The sequence below is a fragment of the Archocentrus centrarchus genome, chromosome 6, assembly GCF_007364275.1.
Source record: "Archocentrus centrarchus isolate MPI-CPG fArcCen1 chromosome 6, fArcCen1, whole genome shotgun sequence".
NCBI classification, from domain to species: Eukaryota; Metazoa; Chordata; class Actinopteri; order Cichliformes; family Cichlidae; genus Archocentrus; species Archocentrus centrarchus.
In genome coordinates, this window is record NC_044351.1 from 31,152,979 (window position 1) to 31,170,491 (window position 17,513).

The following is a 17,513-nucleotide window of genomic DNA, read 5'->3' on the forward strand; positions in this document are numbered from 1 at the left end:
TTATATTTATATAGCACCAAATCACAACAACAGTCACCTCAAAGTGCTTTCTGTTGTAAAGACCCTACAATATTAGTAGTACACTTTAAAAAAAACATAAATCACACATATTCAGAGAGTGCAGTAAAATGTGTTTCTGTCATCGTCAGAGTTTGAATATATTGTTGTTCAGACAAAATAGGGCGAGAATTATTCCACAAAGTGTACTGCTTGGCTGCTGCTCTCCGGGAGAAATTGTGTAACAACAATTTTTTATTTTTTTTTTTTTATTTGAGCCCAAGAAAGCATTTTCTCTCCACAGCAGAGTGAAAATTGCAACACTAGTTTAAGAAGTGCTCCACAATTTCCCTGTAGTGTTTAGAACAATTCCTTTAGGAGGCTTTGGGCCGCTGTGTTTTTTTTTGTCGTCATCATGTCGTTGAGCTTTAATTGACTCAACAAGGATTTAGCAGTCCTCTAATGACACCACTTTGAGGACAAAGTCACGCTCATTAGTTCCCAATGATGCTCGATTCACACTGAAATTTGCCAGATGTGCTTACAGTTTAGGGATATATGTTTTAAGATCCTTTCTCCCCATCTATTTCAGTTCTGTAGTCATATTTTAAAAGCATCACTACTTCTGTCCTTGTGTCGTTAACGAACATATCTCTTTCAAGGCAACTCTCTAGTGAGGCTGATTGGAGCATTGAAAGAGAGTTAATTGAATGACGTAAGTCAGTTTTTACTTAAAGGGCGGAAAAAAGGAATGTGCTAGTAAAAACATAATCAGATTTGGCCCGAAAAAGAGAGAAACTAACAAAAAGTGGGAAAAAATACAGTCGAAGAGGTTGGAAGGACAAAAAGAAGGGGGTGGAAGGGCGTGTCTGTCCAAGCTGTGGGACAGCGCTGGTTGCTGGGGCGATGGGCGATGTGAGCTGGTGATTAACGGATGTCGTGCAAGGCAGGCCGTTAAACGGTGTGGGATTAGAGGACACGCAGGGACTGGTGGCCCACCGTTAACTGGGAGCACCCGTGCCGCCCCTCTCGGCACGACCTCTACGGCTTAGCCGGCCTTTCATCTAGCTGAGGGCTGCAGTGAGAGGAGGGGGATGATGGCAGAGGGGAGGAAGGGGAAGCAGCAGAAGAGAAGGGAGCTGGGCACATAATTGTGAGGATATCAACAGATAGTTTCAGTGTTTGCAGTGGCACCTACCAACAATGTTCACTGATAGGCATGTGTGATTGTTTTGAGCAGCTGACCTGACAGTAATGAGTTTTCATGCTGATGCTTCCATGGCTGCACACAAACACACACTCGGATAAATGCGCACTGTAAAAAAAAACCTATGCAAACCTTCCTTTTTTTTTGCTTTTTCCACAGAGGGAAATAAATTACCTTTATCCTCTGTGTGCATGTGGGTGTGTTTCTTTTTGTCCTCTTTTGTGCTTCTGAGATTCAGATTCAGTCTTTCATTTGAGACCCCCGTGCTCTCACAGACAGGTGTCTGCCTCTGCACAGTGCTGGTGGGGTTTGCAAGTGTGTGTGTGTGTGTGTGTGTGTGTGTGTGTTTTGAAGCTCACATTTTTGAATTTATGTGGGGTGTCCATGGGTCATTTGTGTATGAGTGTGTGTGCACAAGTTGACTGCTGTTCTGTGGTTTATTAGGATGCTGGATATGAGCTTTGGGGTTGCACAGGATGCTCGGCATCGCTTAGAGAGAGAGAGAGACAGGGAGGGAGAGAGAGAGTGTGTGTGTGTGTGTGTGTGTGTGTGTTTGTTTGATCTGCATTGGTGCAAAGAGTATAAACATTGTTTTGTATTGTGGTTTAAAGTGAATGTAAATTAAGTAGAGGACTAACAGTGGCTTTCAGCTTCTGCATGTTTGTGCGTGTTCTAACATAACATCTTCATTTAGCACAAACTACATTAGCTGTTTACTGTTGTGTGTATTCCTTTTTTTCCCAAGATCAGGCAGATTTATACAGTATTCTGTTGTTAGGAATGTCCTGATCCACTTTTTCAAATCCCAATTTGATACCTTGACTTTTATTATTAATAAGCTGTTATCCTAACTGAGAAAGAAACCTGATCCTGATATTTTTATTATCTGTAAACACTCTTTATGCATAAGGCAATATCAGACTTGACTTAAACTATGCTTTATTAACTTCGTAAAAGAAATGTGACAGTGAATACACACAATTTTCAGAATTACTATCTATTAATAAAATAATAAATTACATCAGTTCCAAAATTTATATGTATTTATTTGTACTAATCCCATTTTGGTTCAGAGTGAGAATCTTTAGGTGTAAATACTGCTGTCATTTATAATCTGCTAGTTACTCTTTTCTTCACCTCCTCACACACATGCACTGTGTGTGCAGCTGAAATCTAATTCTGTATTTAAAATTATGTTGTGTTAGCACTACTGCTAAGTTGCATATTAACCGTAGAACAACATGGAACTGAACGGATTGGTCTGATCCAGCTTTTCCGGTCAGGATTGGACTAATGTCCTATCCAAATATCCAGTTGGTGCATCCCTATATACACCAATGAAGCATAACATTATGACCAATGACTGGTGAAGTGAATAACACTGATTATCGCTTCATCGTGGCACCTGTTATTGCATGGGATATATTAGGGAACAAGTGAACATTTTGTCCACAAAATTGATGTGTTAGAAAGAGGGAAAATGGGCAAGTATAAGGATTTGAGCGAGTTTTACAAGGGCCAAATTGTGATGGCTAGACAACTGGGTCAGGACATTTCCAGTACTGCAGCGCTTGTGGGATGTGCCCACTCTACAGTGGTCAGTATGTATCAAAAGTCATCCAAGGAAGAACGGTGGAGAACCTGTGACAGGGTCTTGGGCGGCCAAGACTTATTGTTGCATGTGGGGAGTGAAGGCTGACCCATTTGGTCCAATCCAACAGAAGAGCTACTGTAGCTCAAATTGCCAAAAAAGTTAATAGTGGCTCTGATAGAGAGGTGTCAGAATACACAGTGAATTGCAGTTTGCTGTGAATGTGTCTGCATATCTGTAGACCAGTGAGGGTGCCCGTGCTGATCCCTATTGACCATCGAAAGCACCAACAATGGATACATGAGCATCAGAACTGGACCACGGAGCAGTAGAAAAAGGTGGACTGGTCTGATGAATCGTGTTTTCTTTTACATCATGTAGATGCCTGGGTGCATGTGCATCGCTTACCTGGGGAACACCTGGCAGTATGGGCAGAAGGCAAGCCAGCATAAGCAGTGTAATGCTTTGGGCAATGCTGCTGGGAAATCTTGGGTCGTACCATCCATGTGGATGTTACTTTGACTCATACCACCTCCCTAAGCGGACCATGTACACCCTTTCATGGAAACAATATTCCCTGATGGCTGTGACCTCTTGCAAGCAGGATGTGCCCTGCCACAAAGCAAAAAGGGTTCAGGAATGGTTTGAGGAGCATGACAGTGAGTTTGAAGTGTTGACTTGACCTCCAAATTCCCCAGATCTCACCAAATTGAGCATCTGTGGGATGTGCTGGTAAACAAGTTTGATCCATGGAGGCCCCACCTCACAACTTACAGGACTTAAAGAATTTGTTGCTAACATCGTGATACCACAGCACACCTTCAGGGCTTTAGTGGAGTCCATGCCTCAGTGGGTCAGGACTGTTTTGGCAACAAAAGGGGTTCAACACAATATTAGGCAAGTGGTCATAATGTTATGCTTGATCAGTCTATGGTTGAGGCTAGGGGTGTGCAATATACATCATCTACGATAATATCTTAATTGCATGTTAACGATGCGTGAGCTGACGTTATCGAGTACGCTAATGACTGGGGAAAAAAAACAACAATCAAAACGCCTCGACTCAACGCGTTCACTACTTCATGCTTTCACTATAGGCTGCTGTGCGTGTGCATTAAAAGTGCCCATACTGTGGCTAACATAGGTGCCTAAACAACACACCTAAAGCTGGCAATGAGTGAACACACTGCGCCAGGGGAAGAAATTTAGACATAGCCAGCCTCGCAGTCTACCGCCTTAGATTTAATTTCTATGCGAGGATCATCTTCACTCTCATGGAGGCGGTTTGGATTGAAAAGACTGACATTGCTCAAAAGACGGCAGTTTGCAGACTTTGTAAGAAAGCGGTTGCCGTTAAAGATAGCTCGACTGCTAACCTGTTCCATCATCTCCGAACAAACCACCATCGAGAGAGCATTTTTTTGTTAATATTGCACAACCCTAGTTGATGCGATACATTTACAAAAATATAGTGTAGTTTAGAATAAAAGGACACTGAGTCTTCACTCTGATTTAGCAAGGCTCACACTTCACTATGGTCATTTCAGTGGCACCATCATACAAAAATAAGGTAATGATTGGTTAAAGAAAGTCCTGCCTCTCAATTCTAAGGCCAGTTGAATTTTACAAGCATAAAAAAATGTTTCTCAGAGCTCAGGGTGTTTAACTGTACACAGAGAGCACTTTTTAAATTTTATGTTTGTCGTTTCTCTTTCTGCCTCCTTTTCTTTGCAGGCATTTCTTCGGCCATTCAGGGAACACCACATCGATCCAACCGCCATCACTCGCCACGACTTCATCGAAACCAATGGTGATAACTGCATGATCCCCATCCTCCCACTGGCTCACATGGCCTACAAGTTCCTCACTTACACACCAGGTAAATAATGCACACATATGCGTGCACATATACATATGCATAATTGAATTTTCTCAGTTGATTATCATGTGCAAACAAAGATGAGTCGAGTACATACATGTACGTGACAGATGTTTACACTGCTAAGCAGATGGATTCCTGACATTACAGTCACTTCTGCTGTTGGATGATTGTTGCTCAGAAGGTTATGCTCTAATCAGATGGTTGGGGTTTCAGCCAGTGTGAGTGTGATAGATAGGGGGACTGTATAAATCTTTGAAAACAAAAGTAATTCTTTAGTGAAAAAAGAAAGCTAGGGCACAGAATGGCACTTGTGGCTTTCTCATTGGAAAACTTATTGAAGTGACATTGAAGTTGCCAAAGACCTTTCCTTTGTATCCTTTGTAGAAAAACTTTGTCATTATCATCATTATTGAGAAGCTTGAAGGTGTAACACCTGCAGAGGATTGAGGTGTAACCCCTATAGACAGATGCCCCAACATAGCTAAGAGCTTCTACCAAAGCTAACTTCCTACAATTAAATTCCATAAACTCGCAATGAAAATGCAAGGACTTCAGAAGGTCAGCTCCAGTGTCACACAACTTACCGCCGTGACTTAGTATCGCAAGGTGCCAGACTATGGGAAGCCATGCGAAGTTCTGGGAACGCATAGGGCAGTTTTGCTGGTAATCATGTGCACTGACCTTACAACTGCAGGGCAAGAAGTGGGAGGGACTGGAGGAGGAAGATCAGCGGGAGAAACTGAGCTAGCTGTTATTGAAGAGGTGACATCTCCACCCGTCATGGCTACACTACGAGTTGAGCAGAAAGGTCACTGATGGGAGGAGAGGAGGGGAGTTGACATCAGTTAGTTAGGTTAAAGGCTAGGTTAGCTACCGTGCTGTGAGGTTAAGCTGCTCACAAGCATCTAGCACTGTGCATGTCTGACAAAGTGATAAACCAAGGTAGCTGGATTAAATGACAAAATGAATTGCCAGTGTAAATTAATACCTCTACAGCCTGCAGTTAGTTATGGCAACACTGAATTAAATGGAACCCAACATCCTGCTTTTTGCTTGTTGAATCAAAACAAGTGCAATTTATTCATTCAATAATTTTAAGCAATTGATCTGTTGTAGAATCATATTCTGCTAGTTCATTCACCTTAAAATTAGGGCCACAAAAGTCACAAAAAATAGGAAGACTCTGAAATAATCTCCTTCACTCTGGTTTATTGCTTTCATAGGGTGGGTCCTACACGCAACCAACACTGACACTCTCCATGGTGCTGAAACAACAGCTGAGCAAATACAGTAGTCAACTGGCCAGTATATCTTTAAAAAATGGCTTTATTTTGAATAAACCAAGACAAAGAAAAGAAGTGAAATAGCTACATAAAGCAAGTCTTATCTAAATAGGCTAAAGGCTAATATAGTATATAGGGAATCGAGATGTTTAATTCATTTAAAACCCTAACTACTGTTAGTACTACTACTTCTTCTCCTCCTCTTTTCTCTTCTTCTGCTCGTCCTCCTCCTTCGTCTTCATCTTCTTCTTTCACCTCCTCTGTTTAGGGGTTGCCACAGCAGATTATCTGCTTCCATCTCACCCTATCCCAACCCTCTGCATAGCCACTTTCACCACATCTGTGAAGCTTCTCTGTGCACTCCATCTTCTACTCCTGCCTGGCAGCTCTATATTTAACATCCTCTGTCCAATATATCCACTATCCCCCCCTTCTGCACGTCCAAACCATCTCAGCCTTGCCTCTTTAACTTAATTTACTTTTATAACTGTATCATTTAATTTTTTAATGTTATTTTTTTCTAATAGACAGTTTGACATCATTCCTATACTGTGTGCAACATTTAGTCTATGAGTTTATTTTGCTGTCAGCTTTTTGGCATTTACAAAATTTTGATTAATCTTCTCAAGTGTCACTCTGATCTCTTCCCAAAATGTTTCTCTTTTTAAACAATGTTTCAAGAACCTCTGTGCGTATTTCTGGAATGTATTCGCTATAACCACCTAATGAGGCATGAGTTACGTATGTTTGCATTAACCTTGTATAGTGTTAGTCCGAGGTATGTATTCAGCTCCAAGTTATTTTCCAATTCTCTGCAAGGATTTCAGTTTCCAGACATTCCTTCCATGTACTTACCTAATGTGATTTCTCTGATAAATGGGGTGTAAACATATAAAACTTTGATATAATGCCCTTTCTTAAACAGTGCTTTGTCATTATTATTTCAGCAGGTGTTCATGGGGGTCTAGTAAGTGAACTATGTTGATGCACTTTTGCAAAACATCCCTGTGGAAATTTGAACAAGAAAAAAGTCTTCTATTCAGATTAAATTTATGCCTCTTCAAAGAACATGATACCATCATGGTTTAAGTTTCTTCTTTTTTTTTTCTATAGCTGCATAAAGCTTAAACAGATTGGGCAATAGAATGTAAAGACTGTGACAAAGGAGGTGCTCAGTTGTGTTGTGCATGCGTAAACTGAATTTTTATGCTCAAGTATTATAGCAGGCTATTAAAGTGAACTATGACCAACAACACATGCACCACAGTAATGTCAAATATGCAAAAAAAAAAATAGTTAAAAGGGTTATTGTGTTTAACAAATGCAAAAGATCATCTATGATTTTATGATGAAACGGATTGAGAATTCTGAGACAAACATTAAGGATGTGACAAATCTACAGAAATAAATCAAGAGAGGAAAGAAAAGCAGAATGAAAATGTTAAAAGTTCAGCTGCTTGTCCACAGGAGGGATCAGTGAATCAGGGCGGTGAGGGAGGAAAGATTAGAGGGGAGAGAGCAGTAGTGAGGTCCACTTGTAGGTGACATCCACACCTGTCATGTCACACACCACAGGGAGTCAATGGGTCACCAAGCGGATGCAGTGACATCTACACCTGTCATGTCTGCACCTTAAGAGGTCAGCGCTAAGCGTTTGAGACAGAGGGCGAGGGTGCTCGGAGAAGAGAGGAAGTGAGAGAGCGCGTGGGGTGGGGGCAGCAGAGGGTCATGTAGTGGTAAGATGACATCTAAACCTGTCATGTCAAGCTCCTCACAGTGATGAGCGGTCACCAGACAAAGACGGAGACAGAAGTAGACGGGGAAATCTGAAAACCATGAGGTGACATCTCCAGCTGTCATGTCTGCACTTGAACTGGGGTCAAGAGATTGTAGTTTTAACCAAAGAGAAAGGACAAGGGATGGAGGTAGACAGAGAGAGGACAGCTGTAAGTCATGCCAACAGAAAGACTCAAGTGAATAGCAAGAGCTAGCAGTGTGACAGAGAGACTGCAGATCTCAGATGAGAAACCAGATTTATAATCCAAGTTAATTTCATTAAGTGCGCGTGTGTGTGTGGGGGGATCAGTTGCATCCACATCCCAATACTGTTCAGTTGACAACACAGCATTTTTGTGCATTAATTATTGTCAGAAATGTTGTGCACAGCTGCTTCTGTGTTTGAGTCCTGACATGTTTGTCACCTGTCACTTCAAATCAGCACTGACACAATAAACAATTTTCAGCTACCAATGACATCTTTGAAAATTCTTCTTATAGTTGTGTGCATGACAGTAGTCTACATTTAGGACATCTAATTAACACTGTAGCTCAATGGACAGACACTGGTTATTCACATTTTTGACAACAGTTGCATCATAGTTGTAGTGTTGTCGGTCTAAGTCAGTCAGTCAGTCCATCAGTATCAGTGTCACTGTCATTGGGTCAAAGTTTTCATTAAAGCAAACCAAACCAAATAAATGCATTTCCAGCTCTTCTGATTCCAACTTTCTTCTGATTGGGTGCTCCCTGTAAAACAGAAGGATTGAGCTTCTGTGCTCACCGTGTGCCTGAGGTGATATCCAATCTTTTAGACATCAGGAAAGACCAGGAAAACAAACAAAAACACCCTAACTCAATTCTCTAATTTATGTTAATATTCACATTTAGCTCAAGTGTACATATGAGCATTACTATTACTATGCAAAGATCAATAACATAAATTATAAAATGAGTTAAGATAAAATACTAGTATTGACGTGCCACTTTTAAACTTAAGATTATCACATTTTTACATGCTAACACACTGGATTCAGATGGTTAAGCACAAGTATAAAATTGATATAATGTACCGTTGACCTTTTACATACAAAAACTCTGACTGAAAGGTGTTTTTCCTTTGTGATCTGCACATTTTAATGTGCACATAATGTCAGTAGACTCATTGAATGTCTAAAGACCAAACCATAGTGGTGAAATCGCTCGTTTTTCTTAAGGCATCTCGGGCTCTTCAACATCATTTTATAAATGGATGGCTGATGTTAAAAATGTGAATGTGATCAGAATGTACTTATACTTCTTTACACTTGGTAAGTGGATACATTTTAGGGAGCTGTCCCAGCTGTGATAGGGTAAGAGCTAAGCAGAAGGAAAATGAATGGGTGGATTTTTTTCTTTCTCCATAGGATTATGCAGTAGTTTTACTGGTCTGGCACTCTTGACATCAAATCAGGCTGTACATGGAGCATAATATTTTTAAAAAAAATATATGTCTCTCGTCATATATTGTCTCAAACTAACGTCTGCTCTTTGGTAAGGATAATGAAAGCATCTGGGCACTGTTTGAGAAGTACAGTGTTATAAATTTTAGTTTGAGAATAAATAAAAGGGACCTTTTTATTTAAATCTCATTTTTTTCCCAGTTTCCTCCCATTTCTCAATAAAAGGAGTCTTAAAATCCATTTCCCCACTCATCCCATTGGATGACACCTTTCAGTGACCTCGTATTATATAAAACTGTGTGACTTAGTCTGTAGCACATGGACCATTCAGACCCTGGATTGCAGAAGTTGTTTGAATATTTAAAAGTGATTGGTGATGAATCATAGTTATATTTGAACAACAGTAGGAACTTACTTGCTTGGTAAAGAAGAGATGGAATGAAAACATGGCCTCATTTTCTTCTGTGAGTGTGGAGGGTTAAGTGCCTCACTCTTAAAATTTGCCTCCTAATGCCTGTGGTGCTTCAGTGTTCACACTCGGATTAAAAAAAGAAAAAAAAGTACTAATTTGTTTAGTTTATGTCAGATGACTGATGTTCTGATTTTTAGAAAACATGACAACCATTGCTTATGGTCTTTTTTTTTTTTTTTTTTAAGATAAAATATGTAAGTGTGCTACTGTTTCAGGCTGTCTCACACTGTTTCTACTTTATCTACAGTATTTTTCTTATCTTTTTTGTCTAATTCTCTCTCCTCTGCTCCAACTTGTTCCTGTCTTCTCTTCTTTCTCTATCTTCTCTTCTTTGCCCCCCCCCCCCCCCCCCCCCCCACACACACACACACACACACACACACACACACTTCATCTCTCTGAGGTTCTTGCCAGCATCCTCTCTGTGGGAGCACTACACCTTCATGCTGGCCTTCTTCATTACACTTAACAGTTTGATCAATTATTCTATTAACTTTACCTTGTCTTTCTTTCTTTATCTCTGTACAATACGTCTGTGTCACCTTTCAGAGGCCTTGGCGGACTCCTACCCCTGGGACTGCTACGTCTTCGCCCTGGCGGTTTTCGTGACGCTGACTAATCAGATTCATAAGTGGAGCCACTCCTACTTTGGCCTCCCACGATGGGTCACGTTGCTCCAGGACTGGCATCTGGTGTTGCCACGGAAACACCACCGCATCCACCACGTGTCGCCACATGAGACCTACTACTGCATTACTACAGGTATGATGCTTTGCTCTACATTAGAAAGGCAAACAAAACAGCAAACGTGATACAGAAACCTAACTGCATTATGGATGGATTTGTTGTCTTCTTGTTACCATTTATACTCGACAATTTAAAGTTTAGTTTTGGTGAAGTGCATTGCATGAATAACATGATTTCTCAGCCTTAATTAAGGTTTCTTACTATCATACACTGTAATTAGCAACTTTCACTATCGTACTTGTTACAGCTGGGACATCCGGGGAAAGATTTCGTGTTCTGTCCACTGGTCATTATTTACAAATCCATCATCAATTTTCTTAATTGCTTATCCAATACCTGCTCATGAGAGGGCTGGAGCCTATCCCAGCTGTCACAGGGTGAGAGGCGGGATACAAACTGGAATGACTGCCAGGCTATTATTTGTCATTGTTTACAAATAGAAGCACATTTTGAAAGAGCAAAGCTGTCATCAGTGATAGCTGATGCTAATAGTTGTTAGTATTAGGATCAAGAGTATTAAAGTTAAAGTCATTTAGTTTGTGTAGACGTGACTACACAAACTCAATGTATATAATATGCTGCCATTCATATTGTCAATAACTGGGAGAGATGCCGAGATCCAAAAGTGGCCAATGGTATGCTGCTCGCAGATTGTTGCATTTGCCTATGCTGCAATGGCCAGCTGCTCACTGAAAGTGGCTGCTGAAATGGTCTGCCCGTTGGTATGCCGCTTGGTAAAAGCGGCCAATGGTATGCTGCTCTCAGCTTGTGGCATTTGCCAATGCTGCAACGGCCAGCCAGTCAGTGAGCCAATCTGCCGCTGCTTCACGCCGGTGCTCCAGGAGCAATCTGCTGCTATTGCAATATTTTGGGGGTCGGCCTCATTAGATGCAACCTCTCTGTTAACACTTTATTTGTACACAGGATAGCAAATTATATGAATGTTATTCTGCATGCATGCAAATCTGCATGAGGGGGCACTAAAAGATCTTCTTTTCACACTGCACTTAAGTGGTGATAATGGTCTGTGACAACACCGCTTATAATTAAATGTTAACAGTGGCCACATAATCTGGGCTTTATTCACAATGAGCCAAACAAAATGTTCCAAAAAGAACTTAAAATCATTTTTAGCTCGGCTGTTTCCAAGAAAAAGTCGGAAGTATTGTCATAGCCTTGGCGTTGACCTTGGATGTTCCAATTTTCACCATAGATGCATCTACTAAAAAATCTCAGATGCGTTCAAATCTTGGTGACCTTGACCTAAAGGTAAAGGTCAGAGGTCAAGTTTTCTGAAAATCTTGTGAACGTGAGAACTTGAGAACTGACTCCTAAGTGCATTGTACAAAGAAAATCTTTTAGTGCCCCCTCATGCAGATTTGTGTGCATGCAGAATGACACAAATGATCATATAACCTTGTATCCTGTGTACAAACAAGGTGTTGACTGAGAGGTTGCAGCTAATGAGGCCGACCCCCAAAAATGCACAGGCTTAAGTTACTGTTTGGCAGTAGCGACAGATCGCTCCTGGAGCACCGGCGTAAAGCAGCATCGGATTGCTTACGGAGCAGCTGGGTGTTGCAGCATCAGCAAATGCGGCAGTGGCACACCATTGGCCACTTTTGGATCTCTGGGCTGCTGAAGAGTGGTAAGATTAGCCTCTTCTATGTCCATTGTAGAACAGGTCAAATCTGTGTGAGTCACATAATTTAACTCTAGACAGCCCGGCCCCTCCGAAGAAAAAAAACTTTCTTCATTTAGTTACTCATCTGTCAGGAAACTCAAACCTTAATCATCACTGTTTACATGTTTGTCAGTGTGATCGTCATGGGCGGCCATTTTAGATCACCATCACTGAAGCTGATGACTCCGGAATAATTTCACTTGCAGTTCTCTGCAGATTTAAATGAAATGGCGGATGTGTCTGTCTGTCTGATTCTTATAAATAACTAAAAGAAACTGTTCTGTTTGCGTGCGTGTGGGTCTTCAGAGACCCGAGGCCTCCGTAATCGAGCCACATTCGGTATTCTGCGTGCATCTGGGTGAGAGGGAGAGAGAGAAAAGAGGGGAGGATACTCAAGGGGGGATTCAGCTTGTACGTCACCCTGTGCCCCAGTGGACGACAGATGTGTGTGTGAGTGTGGGTGAGCCGAGGGGGGGGGGGGGGGGGGGGGGGGGGGGTGGCACAGTGAAATTGTACACACTCATGCACACACACACTTATGTACATCTGCATACTCAAGCATCTGTGTGCTAGTCTTTTTGACCTTCTCTTTGGTTTCTAACCTGTGTCTGTGTGTGTGTGTGTGTGTGGTGGGAGGTGGGTTGGTGGGGATTAGGGCGGAGGAGGGGGGGCCACAGGGGATGGCGACGGCCCCCTGCTCCCCGAGCCTGGCTGCCTGGGCCTGGCTTGGATTCCACTGGGGCTCGCCTAGCTGCCTTTGTGTTCGCCACCGGCTGACAATCCCCATGTATATTTAATGCTAACCTGCTGTCTGTTCTAACAAATAGGACTTCACAGGCAGAGGGGGGGCGTTGAGGACAGGGGAGGAAAGGGGGAGGGAGAACGGTAGGGTGGGTAGAAAGCAGGGATTTGGAGGAATAAAAAAGGGGGAGTGTGAAAGAAGAAGAAGTGGAGCGAGAGATGGAGGTACAGTGAGCGAAATCAAACAAAACCTCTGGCTGCTTTGACGTCTTCCAACCAAGAGAAGGTCACCGGAGGGACACGCATCCACACATCCCTGCAGCTATAGCATGCACCCTATGCAAACACATCATGGCTGGTGGTGCGTGAGCCTGTCACAAGTGTAGCATAAGTATACAGGGCTCGTGTGGATGTTTCTGTTTGATTCATTTCTCTCTGTGTGTCTTTTTTGTGAGATTGACTTTGTTATTGAGCTAAAGTTGCATTTGTGAGGTGTATCTACATACAGAGACATGAATTTGTGTTTAAGCCTGTGTCTTTGGCGGTAATGATAAAATGGATTTTCATCTCAAACGTCACGGGACTGTGTGAATGCGCTCAGCATTATTTCACAGCAGTCACGTGTATTCAGAGACTATTGTACAGTCATGCATGTATTCATGTGTACATGTTGATGTACTTTGGCTGCATCCATACATACAATAATGTAATTATCTCAGGAAATATATTCACAGCTGTAAACTGCACAAGAGTGGAGAAACTAGATGTGTGTGAGCATGTGCAGTGCACGTTTTCACGTCTTAGTGGGACAAACATTCTCTCTCCATCCCCTGTAAATGTAGTCTATACATGATGAGAGTGGGACAGGGGGTTAAGTAATATTGGGGTACTGATGGAGGGAAAAATATATACTCATTGGACACTTTATTAGGCACAGCTAGTACCAGGATCGGTCCTCCTCTGCCTTCAGAACTGCCTTAATTCTTAATAGTACAGATTCAACAAAGTGCTGGAAACATTCCTCAGAGATTTCGGTCCATATTGACATGATAGCATTACAGAGTGGCTGCAGATTTGTCAGTTGGACATCCATAATGCAAATCTAACATAACACCACATCCCTGTGGAGACTGTGGATGCCATTTGAGTACAGTGAACTCATTGTCATGTTCAACCAGTTTGAGATGATTTGAGCTGTGTGACAGCGGTCACAGAATGAATATTTTGTGGTCATAAAGGGATGGACAAGTTCAGCAGAAACACTCAGGCATTTTAATGATGCTCAGTTGATTCTAAGGGGCCCAAAGTGTGCCAAGAAAATATCGCCCACACCATTACACCACCAGCATCACCGGCCTGAACTGTTGCATCCATGCTTTCATGTTGTTTACACTAAATTTTGACTCCAACATAGGAATCTCACAGCAGAAATTTAGACTCATCAGACCAAGCAATGTTTTTCCAAACTTCTATTGTCCAGTTTTGGTGAGCCTGCATGAGCTGTAGCATCATTTTCCTGTTCTTAGCTGGCAGTAACTGTACCCGGTGTGGTCTTCTGCTGCTGTAACAGTTTCATGGTTCAAAGTGTTGTGCGTTCAGAGATGCTCTTCTCATACCTTGGTTGTAATGTGTGGTTATATGAGTTACTGTTGCCTTCCTATCAGCTCAAAGCATTCTGCCCATTCTCCTCTGACCTCTGACATCGCTCAGAGAACTGCCGCTGACCAGACCATTCTCTGTAAACCCTAGAGATGGTCATGTGGGAAAATCCCAGCAGATCAGCAGTTTTTGAAATAATCAGAGCAGCCCATCTGGCACCAACTATGTTCGGAGTGACTTCAATCACCTTTCTTCCCCATTCTGATACACAGTTTGAAATTCTGCAGATTGTCTTGAACATGTCTGTATGCCTAAATGCACTGAGCTGCTGCCATGTGATCAGGTGATTTGATATTTGTGTTAACAAGCAGATGAACAGGTGTACCTTACAAAGTGGTGTGTGAGTGTAGTTGTCAGGAACTGGAAATTGACAATAAAGAGCTTCAACACTTTTTTGTACCAGGCTTTAAACATGTATTTTGGATATACATGTGAGTCTAAGGTGACTGACTCATGTTTGGAACATGCCATCTTATTTGCAGATAGCAGTCAACACAATCAATTGTAAACTCCAGATAGAAAAATCTCTGACACTAAATACATTTTTGCCCTGTCCTGGTATTGTTTGATTCTGTAATTTCTTTAATGCGTTTCCTTCTTCCTCTGTAATTGTTTCCTCCTTTCTTCGCCTTCCTCTCTTTACCCCATGTTTCCTTACTTCTCAGGTTGGTGTAACTATCCTCTGGACCAGCTGAGCTTTTGGAGATGGATGGAGAGATTAATCGAACACCTTACAGGGCAGAAACCACGATCAGATGATCTGGCATGGGCAAAGAAAACTGACTTATGAGCAAATACACAGAGGGATGAATGGAGGGATGGGCATGCAGATGGAAATAAACACAAATAGAAATGAGGAGAAACAGACAAATGCATATAAATTTTACTCCTGTATCTGTGCTTATTGCTTTTTTTTTTTTTTTTTTGCTGAAGAGCAAACATTCAAAGAAACTGCATTTGCAAAAAAAAAATAACAAAAAAACAAAATCTATCAATGGTTCAAATGATTTATATACATGTTGGAGACTGTGTTTTAACAACCTTTGATTATAGAAGACGAGTGAGGACATAACTAGACGAGCACACGCTGCTGTAACACCCATTCATCTCGTGCGTTTGTAGGCCTGTTTAACCAATGAGGTGTGGTGGTGTTGTTGGGGTGTGTAGGTGTAGGAGGTTTCTGGAGGTTGGGCTCTCCAGGAGTGACACCACGCTGCCTGTCGCAGGCAGCTTCTTACACCACACCACACACACATGCACACGCAAACAAATTTGGAAGTCAAACGTTCAGTCACTGTCTTCATTGGATTTCTTTTCTTTTCTTTTTTTTTAATTAAAAGCTCCTTCAGGAAACATCATCACCTTCTTTTAAATTCTGGTAACTGCATTTATACTCATAAAGGTAAAAATGTGATGATTGTGAAATTTTTAAATCAGGCCACAAAGTTACAAATCCCATCTTATGTTCCTGTGTCTCAAGTAAGCTGATCTCACAGGCAAAGCCACACTGTAATAAACAGATAATACATGCATCCCTAAAAATGGTCAAGATGTAGTAAAACAAACCATCTCATCCCATTGTGGTTAGTTTTTTAAAAGCACCTTCTTTTCACCCTCTATGTGGGGAAACTAGATCTTTTCATATGCAGAATTTTCTCTTTGATATTTTTTAGTGACAGAAGTTTTGATGCTGCCCAGCTTTTTTTTGTAGCTTTAGGAATACACTCGTGCATGTACACATGTAAAAAAACAAATCAGCAATACTGCAAACACTGCTGAAAAACCCATCATTCATGGTTAAGTCTTTATATGCTACTAATTAGAGGCTGTTTAGCGGGCTTTAATATTTTATAAATCCACAAATGAAGAAGGTGGTCAGACTTATTTGTTGTCTCCCTCTGTATGCACAGTTTTAGGAAAGCTCAGTAAAAGAAAACAATTCCTGTCTTTTTCAACAGACCGTGGCCATCTGAACTTCTCTGGATGGACACATTTGTAAATGGTTGTTAAGCAAATAGGTGTGATGTAGGGGGCAAATATGAAGACTTCTTAGGAGTGGGAAGGGAATTCTTTGAAAGAATTGGTTTTGTTTTGTTAAATGAGACAGTTGGTGGTCATATCAAAAATAAATTCAAGCTACAGTCAGCTAGCTTGGCAAAGTACCAAAATGGAAAATACTGAAGCATTACATTTAGTGAGCTCCAGCACTCACTAAATGTAACAAAAACCCACCTTTAAACCTGACTAATTAACATTTTATATAATGTGAAGATCGTGTTACCTTTGGTCAGAGCCCAGCGATCTACTGCTGCTAGTATTTGTGCTATGCTAAGCTAACTTTGCTAGTGAAGGTGGGTTTATGTTTAGCATCTCACTCATAGCACAAAACTAAGTAAAAATGTTTCCCTAAAAGGGGATTATTTCTTTATTGTTATGCAGGTCATCAGAAAAATTCAAAAATTAGGCAAAATGGGGAAAGTCTGAATTTCAATTCAATTCAATTCAATTTTATTTATATAGCACCAAATCACAACAAACTGTCGCCTCAAGGCGCTTTGTATTGTGGGTAAAGACCCTACAATAATACAGAGAATCACAAGTGGATGTTTATATATATATATATATATATATATATATATATATATATACACACAATGTAAAAGTCTTGAGCAAACTGTTATTTCTTTATATTCTGCTTCCAAGGAACCAGGCTTTCTTGTAGTTTTTGTTTGTTTTTTAAGTGGTACTGAGCAATAATTCTTCAGGCTTTCTGAAGCTCGTTGGCTGCTTTTTTTTTTTTTTTTCATTTTCAGTTCAGTTCTTGTAGCGGACTATTTTCAGAAGAAAACTTAGCAAAGAACCAATTTTAAATTGTATCTTTAGGCACTTCATTACTAGCAGTCTGTTACAAAAACACAATTTGTTCCCATTTCTTCAGTTCAGTGTATGAAAAATGTCAAAAATAACAGTTTGGCATGCATAAAATAGTATTTTTACACCAAAAAGGTGATTCTCAAAGTATTACTAGCCGA

At 41.1% G+C, this 17,513-nt stretch overlaps 1 protein-coding gene across 1 annotated transcript in view; it reads left to right on the forward strand.

Annotated features, from left to right (window-relative positions):
- Nucleotides 1-17,009, forward strand: part of LOC115782047 (transmembrane protein 189) — a 45,743-nt gene extending 28,734 nt beyond the window's left edge. Inside the window, exons 4-6 of the mRNA XM_030732031.1 lie at nucleotides 4,530-4,674; nucleotides 10,200-10,412; nucleotides 15,147-17,009. Of these exons, the coding sequence (XP_030587891.1) occupies nucleotides 4,530-4,674; nucleotides 10,200-10,412; nucleotides 15,147-15,271 (483 nt within the window). The 3' untranslated portion in view covers nucleotides 15,272-17,009. The remainder of the gene's footprint in view (nucleotides 1-4,529; nucleotides 4,675-10,199; nucleotides 10,413-15,146) is intronic.
- Nucleotides 17,010-17,513: the final 504 nt, after the last annotated feature.